The sequence below is a fragment of the Solanum pennellii genome, chromosome 5, assembly GCF_001406875.1.
Source record: "Solanum pennellii chromosome 5, SPENNV200".
In the NCBI taxonomy this organism is placed as follows: domain Eukaryota; kingdom Viridiplantae; phylum Streptophyta; class Magnoliopsida; order Solanales; family Solanaceae; genus Solanum; species Solanum pennellii.
In genome coordinates, this window is record NC_028641.1 from 7,742,771 (window position 1) to 7,760,971 (window position 18,201).

The 18,201-nt window shown below is 35.0% G+C and overlaps 1 protein-coding gene across 1 annotated transcript; it reads right to left on the reverse strand.

The window, feature by feature from the left end:
- Positions 1 to 5,248: 5,248 nt before the first annotated feature.
- LOC107020671 (protein SIEVE ELEMENT OCCLUSION B-like) lies at positions 5,249 to 8,574 on the reverse strand. The gene is made up of 8 exons (XM_015221128.2): positions 8,317 to 8,574; positions 7,984 to 8,232; positions 7,731 to 7,841; positions 7,184 to 7,641; positions 6,988 to 7,097; positions 6,762 to 6,904; positions 6,170 to 6,664; positions 5,249 to 6,095 (listed from the first exon to the last, which is right to left on the reverse strand). Exons 1-8 carry the CDS (start codon positions 8,515 to 8,517, stop codon positions 5,475 to 5,477), a joined length of 2,388 nt encoding a protein of 795 aa, XP_015076614.1. The 5' UTR covers positions 8,518 to 8,574; the 3' UTR covers positions 5,249 to 5,474.
- Positions 8,575 to 18,201: the final 9,627 nt, after the last annotated feature.

Consider the following 18,201-nt stretch of genomic DNA (forward strand, 5'->3'; position numbering starts at 1 on the left):
AGAAGGTTGAGAAACAAAGAAGTCGCTTCAGTCAAGGTTTTGTGGAGGAGTCAGTCCGTAGGGGGAGCTACTTGGGAAGCAGAAGCAGCCATGAAAGCCAAGTATCCTTACCTTTTTCCTTCCGATTCCACTCCAGCTTGAGGTAATAGTTCCTCTTCAGTTTTACAGTCATTCATGCGTGAATTCTGTTTTAGAATCATGTTCCCTCAGTTTGTACTTTCATTTTTAGCATAATTGCATGTACTCAGAACTCAATTCAGCCAGAACTCAGTTCTCAGTGTTTAGTAATGGGGTTTACATCTCTCTCCCTCTATTTCAGCTAGTTTAGTCTTCATTCGAGGACGAATGTTCCCAAGGGGGAGATAATGTAACACCCCGTACCAAAAACAAACCAAAATTAGTTTTTCCAGAAAAATCTGCAGGTGCTACCAACGGTGGCATCGACGGACCGTAGCCTGAACCACGGTCCGTCCTGTACAACCGTTGATGGGATCAGAAACTCCCAAAAATTTCAGCCTAGAAAAATTGGTTAAGTCTTGGACGACGGATGGACTTACGGTCCGTAGGTCAAACGATGGTCCGTAGTCCGTGACCGTCGATCAAGACTCCCTTCAACCACTCTCTGACCAGAGCTATGGATGACCAGCATGGTTCATAGGTGGACCTATGGTCCGTAGGTCTGACCGTAGGTGGAAAATTTGCAGCCAGTTAAGGTGAAATGCAGTTGGGTCAACATAAAATGATCATAACTCTTAGCACAAAATGAATTAGGTCTCCCATGACCTACCCACAGATAGATAATTTAATTATCTTTCCATAGCTTCCAACTTTGCTAAAATAATACCTCAGAGTAAAAAGTTATGCCCATTTTAGTAATGGCGTGTCGAACAGGCCCTCACGACGAACCCAACGACGGGGCGTCGGGCGCACGACAGACCGTCAGTCCTGGCCGTCGTGAGGCCCGACAGCAACCTTCCCAGGGGTCTTTTTGACCTTTCCCACTCTGTTTAAACCCTAAGTTACGTCGTTTTGAACCTAAATCATCATATTTTAGTCAGTTTAAGCCTAGAAACATAATTAAAACATATCCAAGTCAAATCATTAAATCAAAACATAGAAAATTAGAAGCAAGAGTGGAGAAAAAAAGCTCAAGAACCCTAGTTCAAGAACTCCACAAGCTCCAGTAGTTCCAGCCCCGAAACTTAAGTATTTTTTCCGTGGATTTCATCAACAGATATGTGGGATTTCACTAGTGGGTTCCTTTCACCCATTGGGTCCTTAGTTTCAGTCAGTTCTTGATTCTCTTATCATGATTAAACCTAGGGTTTCTAGAACTTTGATATAACTTCATGAATTTATTAAATATATGTTCCAAATCAGATTATCATGTTATTACTCATATTATCGCACGAATTTCAGAACCCTAGCTTTGTATTTCTTTAGTTCTTGAATTAGACATGCTAGGTCATATATTTCAGACACTTCAGATATACATGCCTCAGTTATAAATGCATAATTACCAGATTAATTGTTGCATTCTCAGTTTGCAAGTTCAGTTTCGAGCTATCCAGTATTTACAAAAATTCAGATATAATCAGTTAATTTACAGAATTCATTAGGAGTAGCATAATACCGAATTGGACTAGGGTTTAGCATACCTATAGTCCCAGAACTACTAGCCTAGTAGGTTATAAGTCCCCTCTGTGGGCAATCAGTTTAGTGATCACGCCAGCATGCCTTTATTCCTCTGGCAGGGTATATTGGGTCCTCTCGATGGGGCGTATATATCGGACTCCACATATCGGTTATTAGTAGCTCCCACAGTTCAGTCAGACTCTCTGCATTGACCATTTATCAGTATATTCAGTATTCTGTTCAGCATGTTATAAATTGGTCATTGCATCCAGTTAGCTCAGAAATCAGCACATCACGTTCAGATTATTATACTTGTTTTTGTGCTTGTTCAGTTATGTTTTATTTCAGCTTTACTCTATTCTACATGCTCAGTACCTTTCAAGTACTGACGCATACGTGCGCTACATCTTCTCGTGATGTAGGTTCATATTCTCAGCATCCAGATCACGCATAGATTGATTTCCCGATCTCCAGTTCAGCAGATTCAGTGGTGAGTCCTCATTCTCGGAGGACAACAGTCATGAGTTTCATTTCAGTCTTTAGTCATTTAGTTTCAGTTTTTGCTAGATTTAGCTGGGGCTTGTCCTAGTAATTCTAGTCTAGTTTAGAGGCTATTTTCAGACATAGTTAAATTCAGCTTAGTATTGAGTTAATATTTCTTTTGTATTAAACTCATTATTTTCGAATATCTCAGTTATAGAATATGGGTAGTCCCCATCTTTTTATTTTAAGTATGATTTATCTTCCGCAACAATTTATTATCTTTAGTACGCTCATGATCATGCCAGCAGGGTTAGCTTGGGATCACTTGTGGTCCTAGGTTCCGTGTCCGCGTCGCGGGGATAGCTCGGGGCGTGACAATCTTCATTAGTGGCAGAGGTGAAAGAAAAAGAAGATCAAGACCCCATTTTGCTTGATTTGAAGGCAAATGTTCATAAGAAAAGAGTATTGGCTTTCAAACAAGGGGGAGATGGTGTAGGTTGTTTGTACTAATGGTGGATGGAATCCAAGAGAGGATCATCGAGGAAGCACATTGTAGAAATCTCACGAAAGTATGGAGATATCAAGGATGTATTGATGATTATAATGTTAAGTTACAAGCTCCTTAATAGGAGAAGAGGCATATTCTAGTTATACTAAGAGTCCTAATACAATGCAAATAATTACACGAGTTGCATTGTATTACAAGTCAAATACCTTATCCTAGTTGAATCCTATAATATTCAGTAGCTTAGTCTAATCCTAGTATGACTCTAACTCTAACTCGTCAGCATGCTTCGATGAACCTGTTCCTTCGACGTGTTCCATCAGTCGTCAAGCTTTCTTCAACACACATAACTCCATATATTCTATCCAGTTGTGTTCCACAAAGATGTACCGCGATTTCAAAGAGGTATACTGGTGGAATGGTATGAAGAAGGGATTTGATAAATTTGTTGTCAAGTGTCCAAATTGCCAGCAAGTAAAAATGGAACCCCAAAGGCCTGGTGGTTTGGCGCAAAACATCGAACCTTCGGAGTGGAAGTGGGAGATAATTAACATGGATTTTATCACATGCTTGTCAAGGTCTCGTAAGTAGCATAATTCCATTGGGTGATTGTGCATAGGATGACAAAATCAGCCCACTTTTTTCTGGTAAAGACTACTCATTCGGCAGAGGATTATGCAAGGTTATACATTCAGGAGGTATTGAGACTTCATGGAGCCTCAGTTTCGATCATTTCAGATAAAGGTGCACAATTTACTACACAGTTCTGGAAATCTTTTTAAAAAGGTTTGAGTTCAAAGGTGAACTTAAATACTGTTTTTCATCCACAGAGTAACGGCAAGGAGAGCGTACTATCAAGACCTTAGAAGATATATTGAGGTCTTGCATGATCGATGTTAAAGGAAATTGGGATTATCACTTACCTCTCGTTGAGTTTTCTTACAACAACAGTTATCATTCGAGCATCCAATTGGCTTCATACGAAGCTCTTTACGGAAGAAGATGTAGATCTCTTATTGGGTCGTTCGGAGTTGGTGAAGCAGGGTTGATAGGACCAGATCTAGTTCACCAAGCTATGGAGAAGGTGAAGGTGATTCAAGAGAAATTGAAAACGGCACAGAGTCGTCATAAATCCTACATTGATATTATGGAGAAGGTCGTTAGAGTTTGAAGTAGATGAATGGATATATCTTAAAGTTTCACCCATGAAGGGTGTCATCAGGTTTGGTATGAAAGGGAAACTTAGTCTCCGGTATATATGACCTTATCGTATAGCCAAAAGGATTGAAAATGTAGCTTATGAGTTAGAGCTACCGCAAGAGTTAGCAGCACTTTTTTCACATCTCTATGTTGAAAAAGTGCATGGGCAATCCTTCATTGATAGTACCAACTGAAAATGTCGGGATTGAGGATAGCTAATCTTATGCGGAGATTCTGGTTTAGATTTTAGATCGCCAAGTTCGCAAATTGAGAACAAAGGAGGTCGCATCAGTCAAGGTCCAATAGAGGAACCAATTTGTTCAAGAAGCTACATGGGAAGCTGAAGAGGATATGAAGAAAAGATATTCACATCTCTTTGATTCCGTAGGAGATGCAAATCAAGGTACTAATTCTCTTCTTAGTACTATATAAACTAAGAGTAATCATGTTTTTTTATTGTTGAGTGTTGAACGTGAGGTTACTAATCTTAGCTTAGTGAAAGAAATCTCATTCGAGGACGAATGTTCCCAAGGGGGAGATATTGTAACATCTTGCAATTTGAAATAGCTAATAATAAGTTACGAAACTAAAAATAATATATGCAACATATATGTATTATAACTGTTTTAAATTATATTAAGTTTGTTTGGTAAGAAATTGATATATTGTATTATAAGTGTTGGTTTGGATTGGTTATTGATCAAAACCAAAATCAAACCAATTTAATCGGTTTTAGAATTATTAAAAGCAAACCAAACCAAATATAATGTAAATTTATCTTTTTGGTTGTTTTGGATTTTAGTTCGGTTATTCGGTTATTAACCATACATAAAAATAAAAGAAACAATTCATTCAAAACATGAAAAAATGACAACAATCCATTCAAACGAAAAAATAGTTAGAATGAATGTCATTACAGAACTTTCTATCATTGAATAGAAGGAAGTGACTGACATTTTCAATCCCACAAAGAATTTTGATAGACACTCATATACATGAAACCAATAAGAAAAATGTTCTCACGTTGGACATTTTATTTTTCATAAGTAAATTTTAAATAAATTTTGATAAACATATACAAAATCTTTAAAATCGTTTATGAATATAAATATTATGTATGCATAATAATGAAATTTATGTATATAACTTGTTGTTCAGTTCGGTTATTTCTTCAGTTTTTTTCGAACAAAATCATAACCAAACCAAATACTATCAGTTCTTAATAATCTAAAATGAAACCAAATCAAAATTCAAATTAAATCGGTTTGGTTCGATTTTTCGGTTTGAATTGGTTTTTATCCAAACCATGAACACCCCTATGTGTTATCCATCAGTAAAACTTGTATCATATGTCTTTTATAAATGATATGATATCAAAAATTATAATTTTGATAATGAACTTTTCTACTTAGCTTTTATGTTAGATTCTTACTCCATCAATGATGAAATACTTTTATTGATTTTCACTAAATATTGCACAAGGCTGTATAGCCTATAGCATTACATCTCACACTCAAATATCAAAACAAGTACATGAATATCAAAAAAGGCAAAAGTAAGAACAATAATAATACTCACAAGAGGACTAGTAAATGGTCCTTTTATTCAAATTTATAGTCCTCTAGGAGCTCCATTCATCCACCATAAATCCTCACTCAATGCAGCAGCGATACATGATAAACTTCTCCATTGGACGGCCACATTCAGCACAAACCACTCTCTCAGGAATATGTCCAGAGGTACTCGGTAGAATTAGTCGAGTACAATGATGTGGACTATGAAGATCACGAAGTTGACGGTCCAATGCAGGAACAAATGTAGTTATATCACTCACTTCATTTCTCCAACGATCAAATCCCTTCATAACTTGCACTATCAGATCACCTTTACCTCTAGTCATCTCAGCCAATCCGCGGCTGAATACAGCCCATCCAAGATCACTTCCTTCATAGCTCAAAATCGTCACAATCTCCTGAAGGATCGGGTCAGTTTCACCGGGGATGTCTTGTTGAGTCCTAGAGTGCCACATGCTTTCTAGCCTTTCCCAAAAGAACCAAATTAGAGTTTGGTCTTGCACCACATGGCTCAAGTTTTCCATTTGGATTATTGAGCTGTTCTTCCGGACTCTTTCTTTTGGATTCTTTTTCCCCACGTAGAGCATCTCTAGTGGAACGCGAGCTGCATTTGCAACAGCTCGCGTTGATGAGGTGAATGATCTGATCCATTCAATATCTTCTCCTCCGTACAAGCATATGCATTTGCCTTCACTTATCTGGAAATATATCATAATTTATAATTAAGACACATATCGTATTATAAATTATTATAAGTAGATGTGTTACGTACCCAAGTGAAAATGTTTTGATCAATGGAATCAGCTAAGAGTTCAATATTCCAAGATTGTTCCTTCCACAGAGCTGTCTCCCTAGCTTTAGTAAAAGGAAAAGCCAAACTTCCCCAAATCCATAACATATGGTAAGCATTGTTGTTTGCTTCTTTGCCTTGTGGATCAAGAACAACAAGCTGAGGCTTTTTCTTGAATCCCCACACCTCCTTAATGCATCTTATCACTGCTGGATCGATCATCGATGGATGTGCCACTGAGTACCATGGCATTGAAGCTTGTCCTTCTTCAAATTTCATTTGTTTTGCTTCAGTCCATGGTGTTAGCCTCTTGTCAACCACAGGGATCCATACAACCTCATAGTTGCTCTCTGGCCTGTTTGGTTGCATCTTGGATTCAGTGTACATGTGGTGGAGGATAAAGAGTTCTTCGGGTGCAATGTCTAGATCAGAGATCAATAGTAGAACATGCTTCCTCCTTAGAACATCAAGACTTACCTGTCATAAGAAAAGTATATATATATACGAGTTCAACTTCTATACACTGACGTACAAGTAAATTTTCAGTATTGAGCTGTAATAAATTAGTTATTACCCTTCTCTTATGAGTTCCATCAAAAAGTGGGAGTTGATCATCCTTGGAGTGAATCAAGATTGAGAGTATCTTCATGTTATCAATGTGAGGTGTCCTGAGGAGTCGCAGAAGTGCTTCAAATGCATCATGTTGCCTCTTCTCCTCTGTTTTATAACACTTCAATTAAATATCGCAATTTTAAATTTGTTTTACATAACTTATACTCATACTAAAGATTATAACTTACCAATCTTTTGGTGACAAAGGTTAAGAACCTTTTTGAGATGATCCAATATGTTTGCAAGCTTGTGAGTCAAACTAGATAACTCCCAAGACTCGGATGTTGAAGAAATTTGCCTAATAAATATTACACATACCATATTCATCAAATTTCATAGTTGATAATCTCACGATTGAGTGTTGAAAGAATGAAGAAAACGTACTCGTGGCCAATGGCAATGAGATTCAGAATCATAGCAGCACACATGACAGCAGCCCTCATAGTCCAGTAAGCAGCAGTGGAAATATGGGCAGTATTGATCAACATTTCCAATTCTTGTGTGATAACATGTTGACTGTGAGACGTTTGAACGTCTCTAAACTCGATAATACACTTTGTTACATCCAACATTTTGTCGATCAGATCATGGATCGCGTCAAATTTATGCTTGAGAACATCTTGACGACTCATAATTTCTGGAAGTTCCATGATGATTGCAACAGACTTAGCCAGTGGATCCGTAGTATACTGATGAGCAAGCAGACCAAATTGACCATATTGCTGGGCAAAAGCCGCGAATGTTATCGCGACTTTTGTGTCCCAGGCATAGGTTGTGAGTGAATGAAGCAGTGACATTGTTGTTGAGTGTGCATCTTCTTTGTTAGCACATTTGCTTATCAACTGTCATATTTACATTTATATGAACCATCAAATAATGACTCGATTAATTTGTATTTATAATGTTAATTAAAAATATTTATATCACTTACCTCCATACTAATTCTATGAATAGGATATGCCAAATAGTTGAGTATGTCAGTAAGTCCACTGTGGGGAGCCTTCTCTTCCAATGCTTCCAAATGTGCTTGAACTTTAGCTTCCTAAAGTTCCCAATTTTTTTTTAAAAAACAGAATGATGAAAATAATGTTATTCTGATATAATTATAGAGTAAGTAATAGTTTAATATTTTCGATGCTGTCAGTATATAGGAATTAATTAATGAGGTGGATGATGATACGTACATGAACATGTCCAGCAATGGGAGTAGCGCGATGCACAATATCCTCAATAATATGAACAAGAGGCTTGACATCAAAGTCGCGGCCATCTGGGATATGAGTTTCTTCAATGTGCTTCATCATAGCATTATCATCAGATGTCAAAAACATATGATGATCACCTCTCCTGTGTGGAAGCCTAGCTGCTAGATTTGATGTTCGTGGATTGATCGGAGCTGTATGATGAGCAGCAGGTACAACACTAGCTGGTATCTGTTGAAACATAATATAATTAAGTAATTGAAATAACATGATAAGTATTTAAAATTAAATGAACACACAATTCAAATGTCATACCATGTCATGATGACTCACTGGTTCAACAACAGAATGAGGATTGATTTGGGCATTCAAAGGGTTGATGTGATGGCCTGTAGTTGGATTACTTATTGGGTGCATCCTATTGGCAGCAGATCCACTTGACATATTATTCATTGGGTTTGTAGTCATTGGGTTGTTCATGGATACCTTTTCATTCAATGGGTTAATACTTGTCATTTCAAGGGATGGGAAAAAAAATAAAGGGTTTTTAGAAAGGCAAGTGTAGTTTAATATTGTTGTGTGTAGTAAAAATATTGAGAAGGGGTTTAAATAGGTAATTAGAATGGTATAAAGGTGGTGGTGAATCAAGTTCTTTGCTTCTAATTTGGTCTAAAGTTATGAAAGAGGTTTGGAATTGGTCCTGTGAAAGGCTCCTATGAAGCAAACATCTTTGTCCTTTCACAGTAAAAAGTAAATTAGACAAAGCACTAATTCTTCTTATCGTTATAATTAAGATTTGGGGTTTCTCATTTTCACGTGATGCATGTTTGTGTGCTTGAGTTTAAGTTTTGAACACACGACTCTAGTATATAGAAGCATTTCTGTGACCTCTTCTTTACCACTAAATTGTCAATCAGTTTATTAGGGGTTTAGAGTTAATTTACATATATCATGTATTATTATAAGTGGGAAGATTTTAAGTTCAAATTAAATTACGAAAATGTCTTTTACCAATTTTTTAAAATTAAAAAATCTTTTACTAATTTTTAAAATTAAATCAATAATGACAATTAAATAAGACCAAATACATGATTAGATGTTATAACTTATCATTTTCCATTTCTTAATGAATTTGATTGTTAAAATTTTTTAGCTTCTACCATTAAACACAATCATGCACAAACCTTTCATGTACTTAATTTCTCCCTTTATAAATTGAATAAAAAATATTAATCCACCACACTTTGTGTTTCATCATCTAATAGTTCTTATGGAAGAAGTATTTTTTTATTGGTCACTATTTTTCTTATTGATTTGTGCCTTAGTTCATTTTTATTTTCATGGTTTTTGGAAAAACACATAAATCTAATAGTTCTTGTAATATTTTTTTATTGGTCACTATTTTTCTTATTGGGTTGTGCCCTTCATTCATTTTTTTATTTTAATGTATTGTTGGAGTATTTATGTCCCAAAAAACTTCAATCTTGTGGCTTAGTTCTAGCCTTACAAGTTGCTCATCATTCCCCCAAAAAAAATGTTGATATTTAAATTTTAGGCAGAAAGTAAACACTAAAAAGAGTTTAATTTATATGTACAAAAATACATATAGGATTGTTATATTAACCTGTATTTATAAGGTTAACCAATAAACAGAAACAGAAATAAGATGAAGCAGAAAATACATAAAATACAAGAAGTAATCCGAGTCCACAGAAACTACTGTGTGTCCTTAAGAAATTTAATTCTCTCACTGTACCCAAGGTTATGGATTAATTTCTCCCAAGATAAAACGGATTAAACCTGTTAAAGAAATAGCGGTACCTCAAATTTTTATAACTTCAACGAACTTCAGAACAGCAACAAGTCACATAGACTCAGTCGATCGACACTTTGATTTATTTGAGAGAAAAATATATGCAGAGAAGGAAAATTTCAGTGTTTGAAAAATCAAAAATTGACTTCCTTTTATAGCCATTTTCAGCAAGAAACGTGTCTGTTCAGAGAAATCTGTTCAGACCCGTTTTATCCAGAAAGTTGTGTCTTCTGAAAAAAGAACAACTTTTCAGAAAAATGTGTCTGTTAGGAAAATAACGGCTTTTCGGAAAGTAACGACTTTTCGAAAAGAGTAACAATTTTTCGGAATGTTATCGTAACTCGCAAATTTATAAGAGATAATATTAACAGGATTTATTTGATTTAACAAAAACTGATTAATAAATTTTGTTCAAACAATTCATCAATCAAATCATTTGCCAAATCCAAATCCAAAGCCGAAGCCGACCGAGCGACGACGACGGCGCGAGGGGGCATCTTCTTCTTAGCTCTTTAAGAAGTAATGGAAGTGTTTCCTTATATAAGGACAATAATTTCCCTTTCTTTTGCCGATATGGGAGAAATGACTTTTCATTTGCACTTTGCAAATGACTTTTCATTTTCCCTCCAAAATAGTTCCCTCACTTTTCATATTCTCTCTTTTCTTTTCCCATTCACACTTGCTAAATCCCAACAATCCCCCACATGAATGGGAAAGGCTATTGTTAAAACATATGCATGAAAAAACTTGTGTGTCTTGTAGGTAAAGGTTAATCGCATCTGGATAAGTAGATTTTCCTTTAAACTTTTCGTAGTGAAGATATATCGGATATACTCGGTCAATCGGTAGATTTGATATCTTTGAACCGTCGAGCTTTGGTGTATACCTAGACAACATATGTCACACAATCAACCCTTGAACTGTTCTTAGTTCTCATTGTTTTGTTCGTTTCAGCCATGAACATATCTTGGATAGTAAGTGCTTAAAGAACTGGCATTACCGGATTCTCCTTGAAGCGGCTTACACTTCACACTTACATAGGTAATTTCTAAATGTGTTATCCCATAGATACACCATTTGATATTCCCTATATCAAACTTAGAAACCATTAAAAAGTCCTTATGTCTTTATCCTGGTTACTAAACATTGTCTCATCATGAGAATGGACCATAAAATAATAATAATTTTTTTTCTTGACAATGTTGAACCGTCATCAATGACTTTATTTTATCTCCTTGAACCTAGATCTTGGGATCTCCAGTCTTCTAGGTAGAGTTACCGCCACGATGACTTGTTCTCGGCCATAGTCCCATTCCCGTCGATGATTTCTCAACTCCCTCTCTATTTAGGCCTTTTGTAAGTGGATCCGACACATTATCTTTTGACTTCACATAGTCAATTGTGATAATTCCACTATAGAGTAGTTGTCTCACAGAGTTATGTCTTCGCCTTATGTGACGAGACTTGCCGTTATACATAATGCTTCCAGCCCTTCCTATTGCAGCTTGACTATCACAGTGTATGCATATAGGGGCCATTGGTTTGGCCAAAATGGAATATCTTCTAAGAAATTCTGGAGTCATTCAGCTTCTTCACCTGTCTTGTCCAAAGCAATGAATTCAGACTCCATTGTAGAGCGAGCTATACATGTTTGTTTGGATGATTTCCAAGATATTGCTCCTCCACCAATAGTAAAAACGTATCCACTTGTGGATTTTGTTTCAGTTGACCCAGTAATCCAATTTGCATCACTATATCCTTCAAGAACGGCTGGATATCTGTTGTAATGTAAAGCATAGTTTTGAGTGTCATCTAAGTATCCCAAAACTCTCTTCATTGCCAACCAATGATTATGATTAGGATTACTTGTGTATCGACTCAGTTTACTGATAGCGCAAGCTATGTCTGGTCGTGTACAATTCATGACATACATTAAGCTTCCCAATACGCTAGCATAGTCCAATTGAGACTGACTTTCACATTTATTCTTTGCAAGATGAAGGTTTACATCAATTGGAGTTTTTGCCCTTTTAAAATTCAAAAATTTGAATTTTTCAAGTATCTTTTGAATATAATGAGTTTGAGACAATGCTAGACTGTTAGGAGTTTTAAGAATTTTAATTCCTAATATCACATCAGCAACTCCTAAATCTTTCATATCAAACTTACTAGCGACCATACACTTTTTAGCTTTTATATTAGCAATGTCTTTGCTCATTATAAGCATGTCATCTACATATAGGCATAAAATGACTTCCTGATTTGGAGTATCTTTAATGTAAACACATTTATCACATTCATTGATCTTAAATCCATTTGACAACATGGTTTGATCAAACTTTGCATGCCATTGTTTTGGTGCTTGTTTTAGTCCATAAAGTGACTTAATAAGTTTGCACACTTTCTTTTCTTTACCAGGAACTACAAAACCCTCAGGTTGTTCTACGTAAATTTCTTCTTCCAGCTCTCCATTTAAGAAGGCTGTTTTCACATCCATTTGATGAATTTCATGACCGTATACTGCAGCTAGTGCAATTAACATCCGAATTGATGTTTCCTAGTCACTGGCGAGTATGTGTCAAAATAATCAAGACCTTCTTTTTGTCTAAAACCTTTGACAACAAGTCTTGCTTTATATTTGTCAATAGTTCCATCATCTTTCATCTTCCTTTTAAAGATCCAGTTTGAACCCAAGGGTTTGTTCCCTGGAGGAAGATAAACCAAATCCCAAGTATGATTGTTTAAGATTGATTCAATTTCACTATTAACAGCCTCCTTCCAAGAGGTTGAGTCACTATACAACATTGCTTCCTTGAATGTTTGAGGCTCACTTTCAAGAAGAAATGTTACAAAATCTGATCCAAATGAAGTAGATGTCCTTTGACGTTTACTGCGTCTTGAAATTTCTTCATTATGTTCATTCTCTTTTGGTTCTTCTCTGGGTTGTTTAGATCCCCCACTAGATGACTCAAGTCTAGTTTTATACGGATAGATGTGTTCAAAAAATTCAGCACTGTCTGATTCCATTACTGTATTATCATGAATATCCGGATGTTCGGACTTATGAACCAAAAATCGACATGCCTTGCTGTTTGTGGCATATACAATGAATACACAATCCACAGTCTTAGGCCCTATTTTCACCCTCTTAGGTATAGGAACTTGGACTTTGGCTAGACACCCCCACACTATGAAATATTTCAAGTTGGGTTTTCTACCTTTCCATTTCTCATATGGAATTACATTTGTCTTTGAGTGAGGCACTCTGTTAAGTATTTGATTTGCTGTAAGGATAGCTTCCCCCCACAAGTTCTGTGGTAAATCTGAACTTATAAGTAATGCATTCATCATTTCTTCTAAAGTTCGGTTTTTCCTTTCTGCATTTCCATTAGACTGAAGAGTGTAGGGAGCAGTAGTTTGATGGATTACTCCATTTTCTAAACATATTTCTGCAAATGGAGATTCATATTCTCCACCTCTATCACTTTTGATCATTTTGATCTTTTTATCTAACTGATTTTCAACTTCAGTTTTATATTGCCTAAATGCATCTATTGCTTCATCCTTACCATTTAGCAAATAGACATAACAATATTTAGTGCAATCGTCAATAAAAGTTATGAAATACTTTTTTCCACCACGTGATGGTGTTGACTTCATGTCACAAATATCAGTGTGAATCAATTCTAAAGGATTTGAATTCCTTTCAACAAATTTATAAGGATGCTTAGCATACTTAGAATCAACACAAATTTGACATTTTTGATTTATTGCACTCAAATTTTGGCAAATATTTAAGTTAATCAGTTTTTGCAAGGTTTTGTCATTAATGTGTCCCAAACGTTCATGCCATAAACATTTAGACTCAAGCAAGTAAGAAGAAGCAAAATCTTTATTCAAATCAACTGCAATTACATTGAGTTTGAAAAGGTCATCACTAAGGTAGCCTTTTTCTACATACATATCATTTTTGCTTACTACTACTTTATCAGAAACAAATATACATTTAAATCCATTCTTGGTCAGAACTGGAATTGAAACTAAATTCTTTCTCAATTCTGGAACATATGAGACCCTATTCAAAGTCACCACCTTGTCTGATGTCATCTTTAATAGGACTTTGCCAGTTCCTTCCACCTTTGCAACAGCGGAGTTTGCCATAAACAACTTCTCATCTGTAAGTGCTGGAGTATATGATGAAAATAATTCTTTGTTGGCACAAACATGGCATGAGGCACCAGAATCTATCCACCATTCTCTTGGATTTCCAACCAAGTTACACTCTGAAAGCATTGCACAGAGATCGTCCATTTCTCCTTTGGATTCAGCCAAGTTTGCTTGATCCTTCTTTTTCTTGTTCTTCTTAGGACCCCGGCATTCAGTAGCCCTATGACCATGTTTACCACAGTTGAAGCAGTTTCCATTGAATTTCTTCTTAGGAGGATTGCTTTTTGGACCAGATGCTTTCTTTCTTTTCTTTAATTTTGTGGGATCTTCTTCAACAAAATTTACTCCAGATATTGCTGAATTACCACGTGACCTCTTTTCTGCTGCCTTATTATCCTCTTCGATTCTCAACCTTACTATGAGATCTTCAACAGTCATCTCCTTGCGTTTGTGTTTCAAGTAGTTTTTGAAGTCCTTCCACAATGGAGGTAACTTTTCAATAATTGCAGCCACTTGAAAGACGTCATTCACAATCAATCCTACATTGCAGATTATGTGAGTATTAAGGAAAAACTTAATATTTCTAACATAGGCATTAAATAAATTTATACCTTCAGCAAGGAGATCATGGATTATGACCTGCAATTCTTGAACTTGGGTGACGATGGTCTTACTGTCTATCATCTTATAGTCTAGAAATTTTGCCACAATGAATTTCTTCATTCCGGCATCTTCTGTTTTGTACTTCTTTTCTAAAGCATCCCAGAGTTCTTTTGAGGTTTTGACACTGATGTACACATTGTACAGATCATCTTGCAGGCCACTCAGAATATAATTTTTGCACAAAAAATCTGAGTGTGTCCATGTTTCTGTTACCAAGTATCGTTCATCAGGCGGAGTTTCATCTGACAGAACAGGAACATTCTCATTAATGAACTTCTGCAGATTCAATGTAGTGAGATAGAAGAACATCTTTTGCTGCCATCTCTTAAAGTCGACTCCAGAAAACTTTGCAGGTTTCTCAGCCGGCGCTAAGGCAGCATTTAAACGATTATGTGCAACCGATGTTGTTGCAGCACTTACTGTTCCAACATTTGTTTGACTTGAATTAGTCATTTTTTCTTTTTTCTGTCACACATGGCATATAAGTTAAGTATTTGAAATACTAACAGTAAAGAACAAATCTTTACACAAACTGTTTATGATTTAATGATAAAGTTTTTATGTTCTTTTAATCGTTAATCGAATGAATTTTAAAAATTCAAGCAGAGTAGAAAACCATGAAGGTTTTAATCTCCAGAAACCTCAAATACAGAAACTTTTTAAATTTCTTAAGATTGTTATGTTAACCTGTATTTATAAGGTTAACCAATAAACAGAAACAGAAATAAGATGAAGTAGAAAATACATAAAATACAAGAAGTAATCCAAGTCCACAGAAACTACTGTGTGTCCTTAAGAAATTTAATCCCCTCACTGTACCCAAGGTTATGGATTAATTTCTCCCAAGATAAAACGGATTAAACCTGTTAAAGAAATAGCGGTACCTCAAATTTCTTTAACTTCAGCGAACTTCAGAACAGCAACAAGTCACACAGACTCAGTCGATCAACACTTTGATTTATTTGAGTGAAAAATATATGCAGAGAAGGAAAATTTCAGTGTTTGAAAAATCGAAAATTGACTTCCTTTTACAGCCATTTTCAGCAAGAAACGTGTCTGTACAGAGAAATCTGTTCAAACCCATTTTATCCAGAAAGCTGTGTCTTTTGAAAAAATAATAACTTTTCGGAAAAATGTGTCTGTTAGGAAAATAACGGCTTTTCGAAAAGTAACGACTTTTCGGAATGTTACCGTTATCCGCAAATTTATAAGAGATAATATTAACAGGATTTATTTGATTTAACAAAAACTGATTAAATAAATTTTGTTCAAAAAATTTATCAATCAATTGCCGAAGCCAAGCGAGCGACGACGACGACGCGAGGGGGCATCTTCTTCTTAGCTCTTTAAGAAGTAATGGAAGTGTTTCCTTATATAAGTACAACAATTTCCCTTTCTTTTGCCGATATGGGAGAAATGACTTTTCATTTGCACTTTGCAAATGACTTTTTATTTTTCCTCCAAAATAATTCCCTCACTTTTCATATTCTCTCTTTTCTTTTCTCATTCACACTTGCTAAACCCCAACAAGGAGTACATCAGATAATGTTGAGCAATTTTATATCTTGGGCTACATAAATTATAACAGTAACAAAGGTCAAATATGCAAGGCACGTTTCCAGAACTAGTATTTATTTATAATTATCTAGTATAAATACAGAATTTACAAAAAACTATTAAATTCGCTCGAACCCTAGCTTCGCTACTCTGCCAGGTCCTTAAAAAAATTTCACACTATGCAATCATTTTTATGTGTTATAATAGATACTATATATATCTTTATAAATTTCATGTTTTAAGAAGGTTTACCTATAAATATCTTTGCTTCGATAAATTTGCATTATGAAGGACATGCATGGAGGGTAAGTATCTAGGGTAACATCAACCAAATAAGATGAATTTTGGAATTAACTAAGAATTTGAAAACTATATACATTGATAGCGCTAAGTTACATTATAGATATATTTCAGGTGAGCAAATGGCGTAAAAACTTCATAGGTTATTAGTATGTACACGTATAAGTTAATTAGACTCATTTTCTCATGAAAATAAAACATTTATTATTATATAATTCAAAATCCATAAAAGTACATCTTGGAAAAAAAGAGAGTGCATTAAATTTCTAGCCTTTTGTTTCATTCTGAAAGACTATTCACTTTTGTTGATTAATTAAAAACAATCACTAATAAGATATGGAACATTAGCTAGTATAACTGGGATAAAATAGTTTCAAAAAGTTTAATTATATTATAACTTATAACATATGCTCTACAAAGTTCAAAATTCCTTGCTCATAAATCATAATATATTTTTGTCAAGTTGATTAAAATTAACATGTCAAATCGTAAAGTCCTAGAGGCATCAAGAAAATCTAGCTAAGAATTAAGATTTATTTTTTTCTACTTTTGGTGGTTACTTCAAAGGGATGATTTTGTGGACCAATTTGAAGCTTGGGAATATTGCAAAGTATAATTAAACAATTGAAAAAAGCAAGGAAATTGTGCTTGGTAAAAGAAAAGGTAACTGAATATAAAAAAGGACAAAATGTTTAGTACAAGCTGAGGTAAAATCTTTACATTGACAATGACTTCTCATACACCAATTATGGGGTGCTTTAATTTATTTGCTATTTGCTTCACTGTTTTTGGTTACTTTTTTCTTTTTTGCTGTTTGAGGATTTTAATGTTGGTTTTCATCTTTAACTTTAGTAATTAGTGTGCTAATGGTATTTCAAAAATCATTTATCATCCTTCGCGATATAAAAATCAATCTATCCTTCTAAATATAATATAGCAATCATTATATTATTTCCGCTAAATAATTGCCACAAAATCACGTTGTTGTTGTTGTTAATTTGTGCAGCAGATGAGAAAAAAAATTAAATAATCCACTGAATATTCTGAGATAAGTGAAATTTTTCCTTTTAGAACCGTATATACATATGAGACTCTTATTTGGTATAAAGAAAAAGAAAATACCTAAATAATATTTTGCATGATGTACAATAGAAAGTTGTATAGTTAATTTAAAGTTCTAGTCTCTTCCATTACATAAAACGAAAGCTCATATTTGATTGGATGATATGCAAACACCATTTCATCATATTCAGATTAAAAAAATTGATCACTCTTGTAATTAGTCTTAGTAGTTATGTTCATCTCATGACACTTGCACTTTTAATTAAGGCATTAGTTCCATCTTAACTAACCATAAAGACGGAGAGCTTTAATGCAATTGATAAAGTTGATGGCACGTGATTAAGAGGTCACGAGTTCGATGCAAGGTAACAATACGTACAATAGACCCTTGTGGTCCGACCTTCCTCGGACCCCACACATAACAAAAGCTTAGTGCACCAGACTATCCTTTAATCGATCCTTTCCGCACTTAACATTCAATTAATCTAATTAGAGATACTAGTGCTCTTTTATATACTAGTCCTTTAACCTAAGGATGTACAAGCTATAGACAAGTAGTCTACCAAATGGAACTTAGTTTCATTCAACTTTCAAGTTCTAACCTGAAATTGAGCAGACAATACTTATAAGCTTACTAG

Excerpts from the sequence above, each read along its gene's own strand:
- LOC107020671 (XM_015221128.2), bottom strand. The coding sequence starts at position 8,517 with ATGACAAGTATTAACCCATTGAATGAAAAGGTATCCATGAACAACCCA. Across the intron at positions 7,842-7,983 it reads CCATTGCTGGACATGTTCAT|GAAGCTAAAGTTCAAGCACA; the intron begins GTACGTATCATC and ends TGGGAACTTTAG. Across the intron at positions 7,642-7,730 it reads TTCATAGAATTAGTATGGAG|TTGATAAGCAAATGTGCTAA; the intron begins GTAAGTGATATA and ends TAAATATGACAG.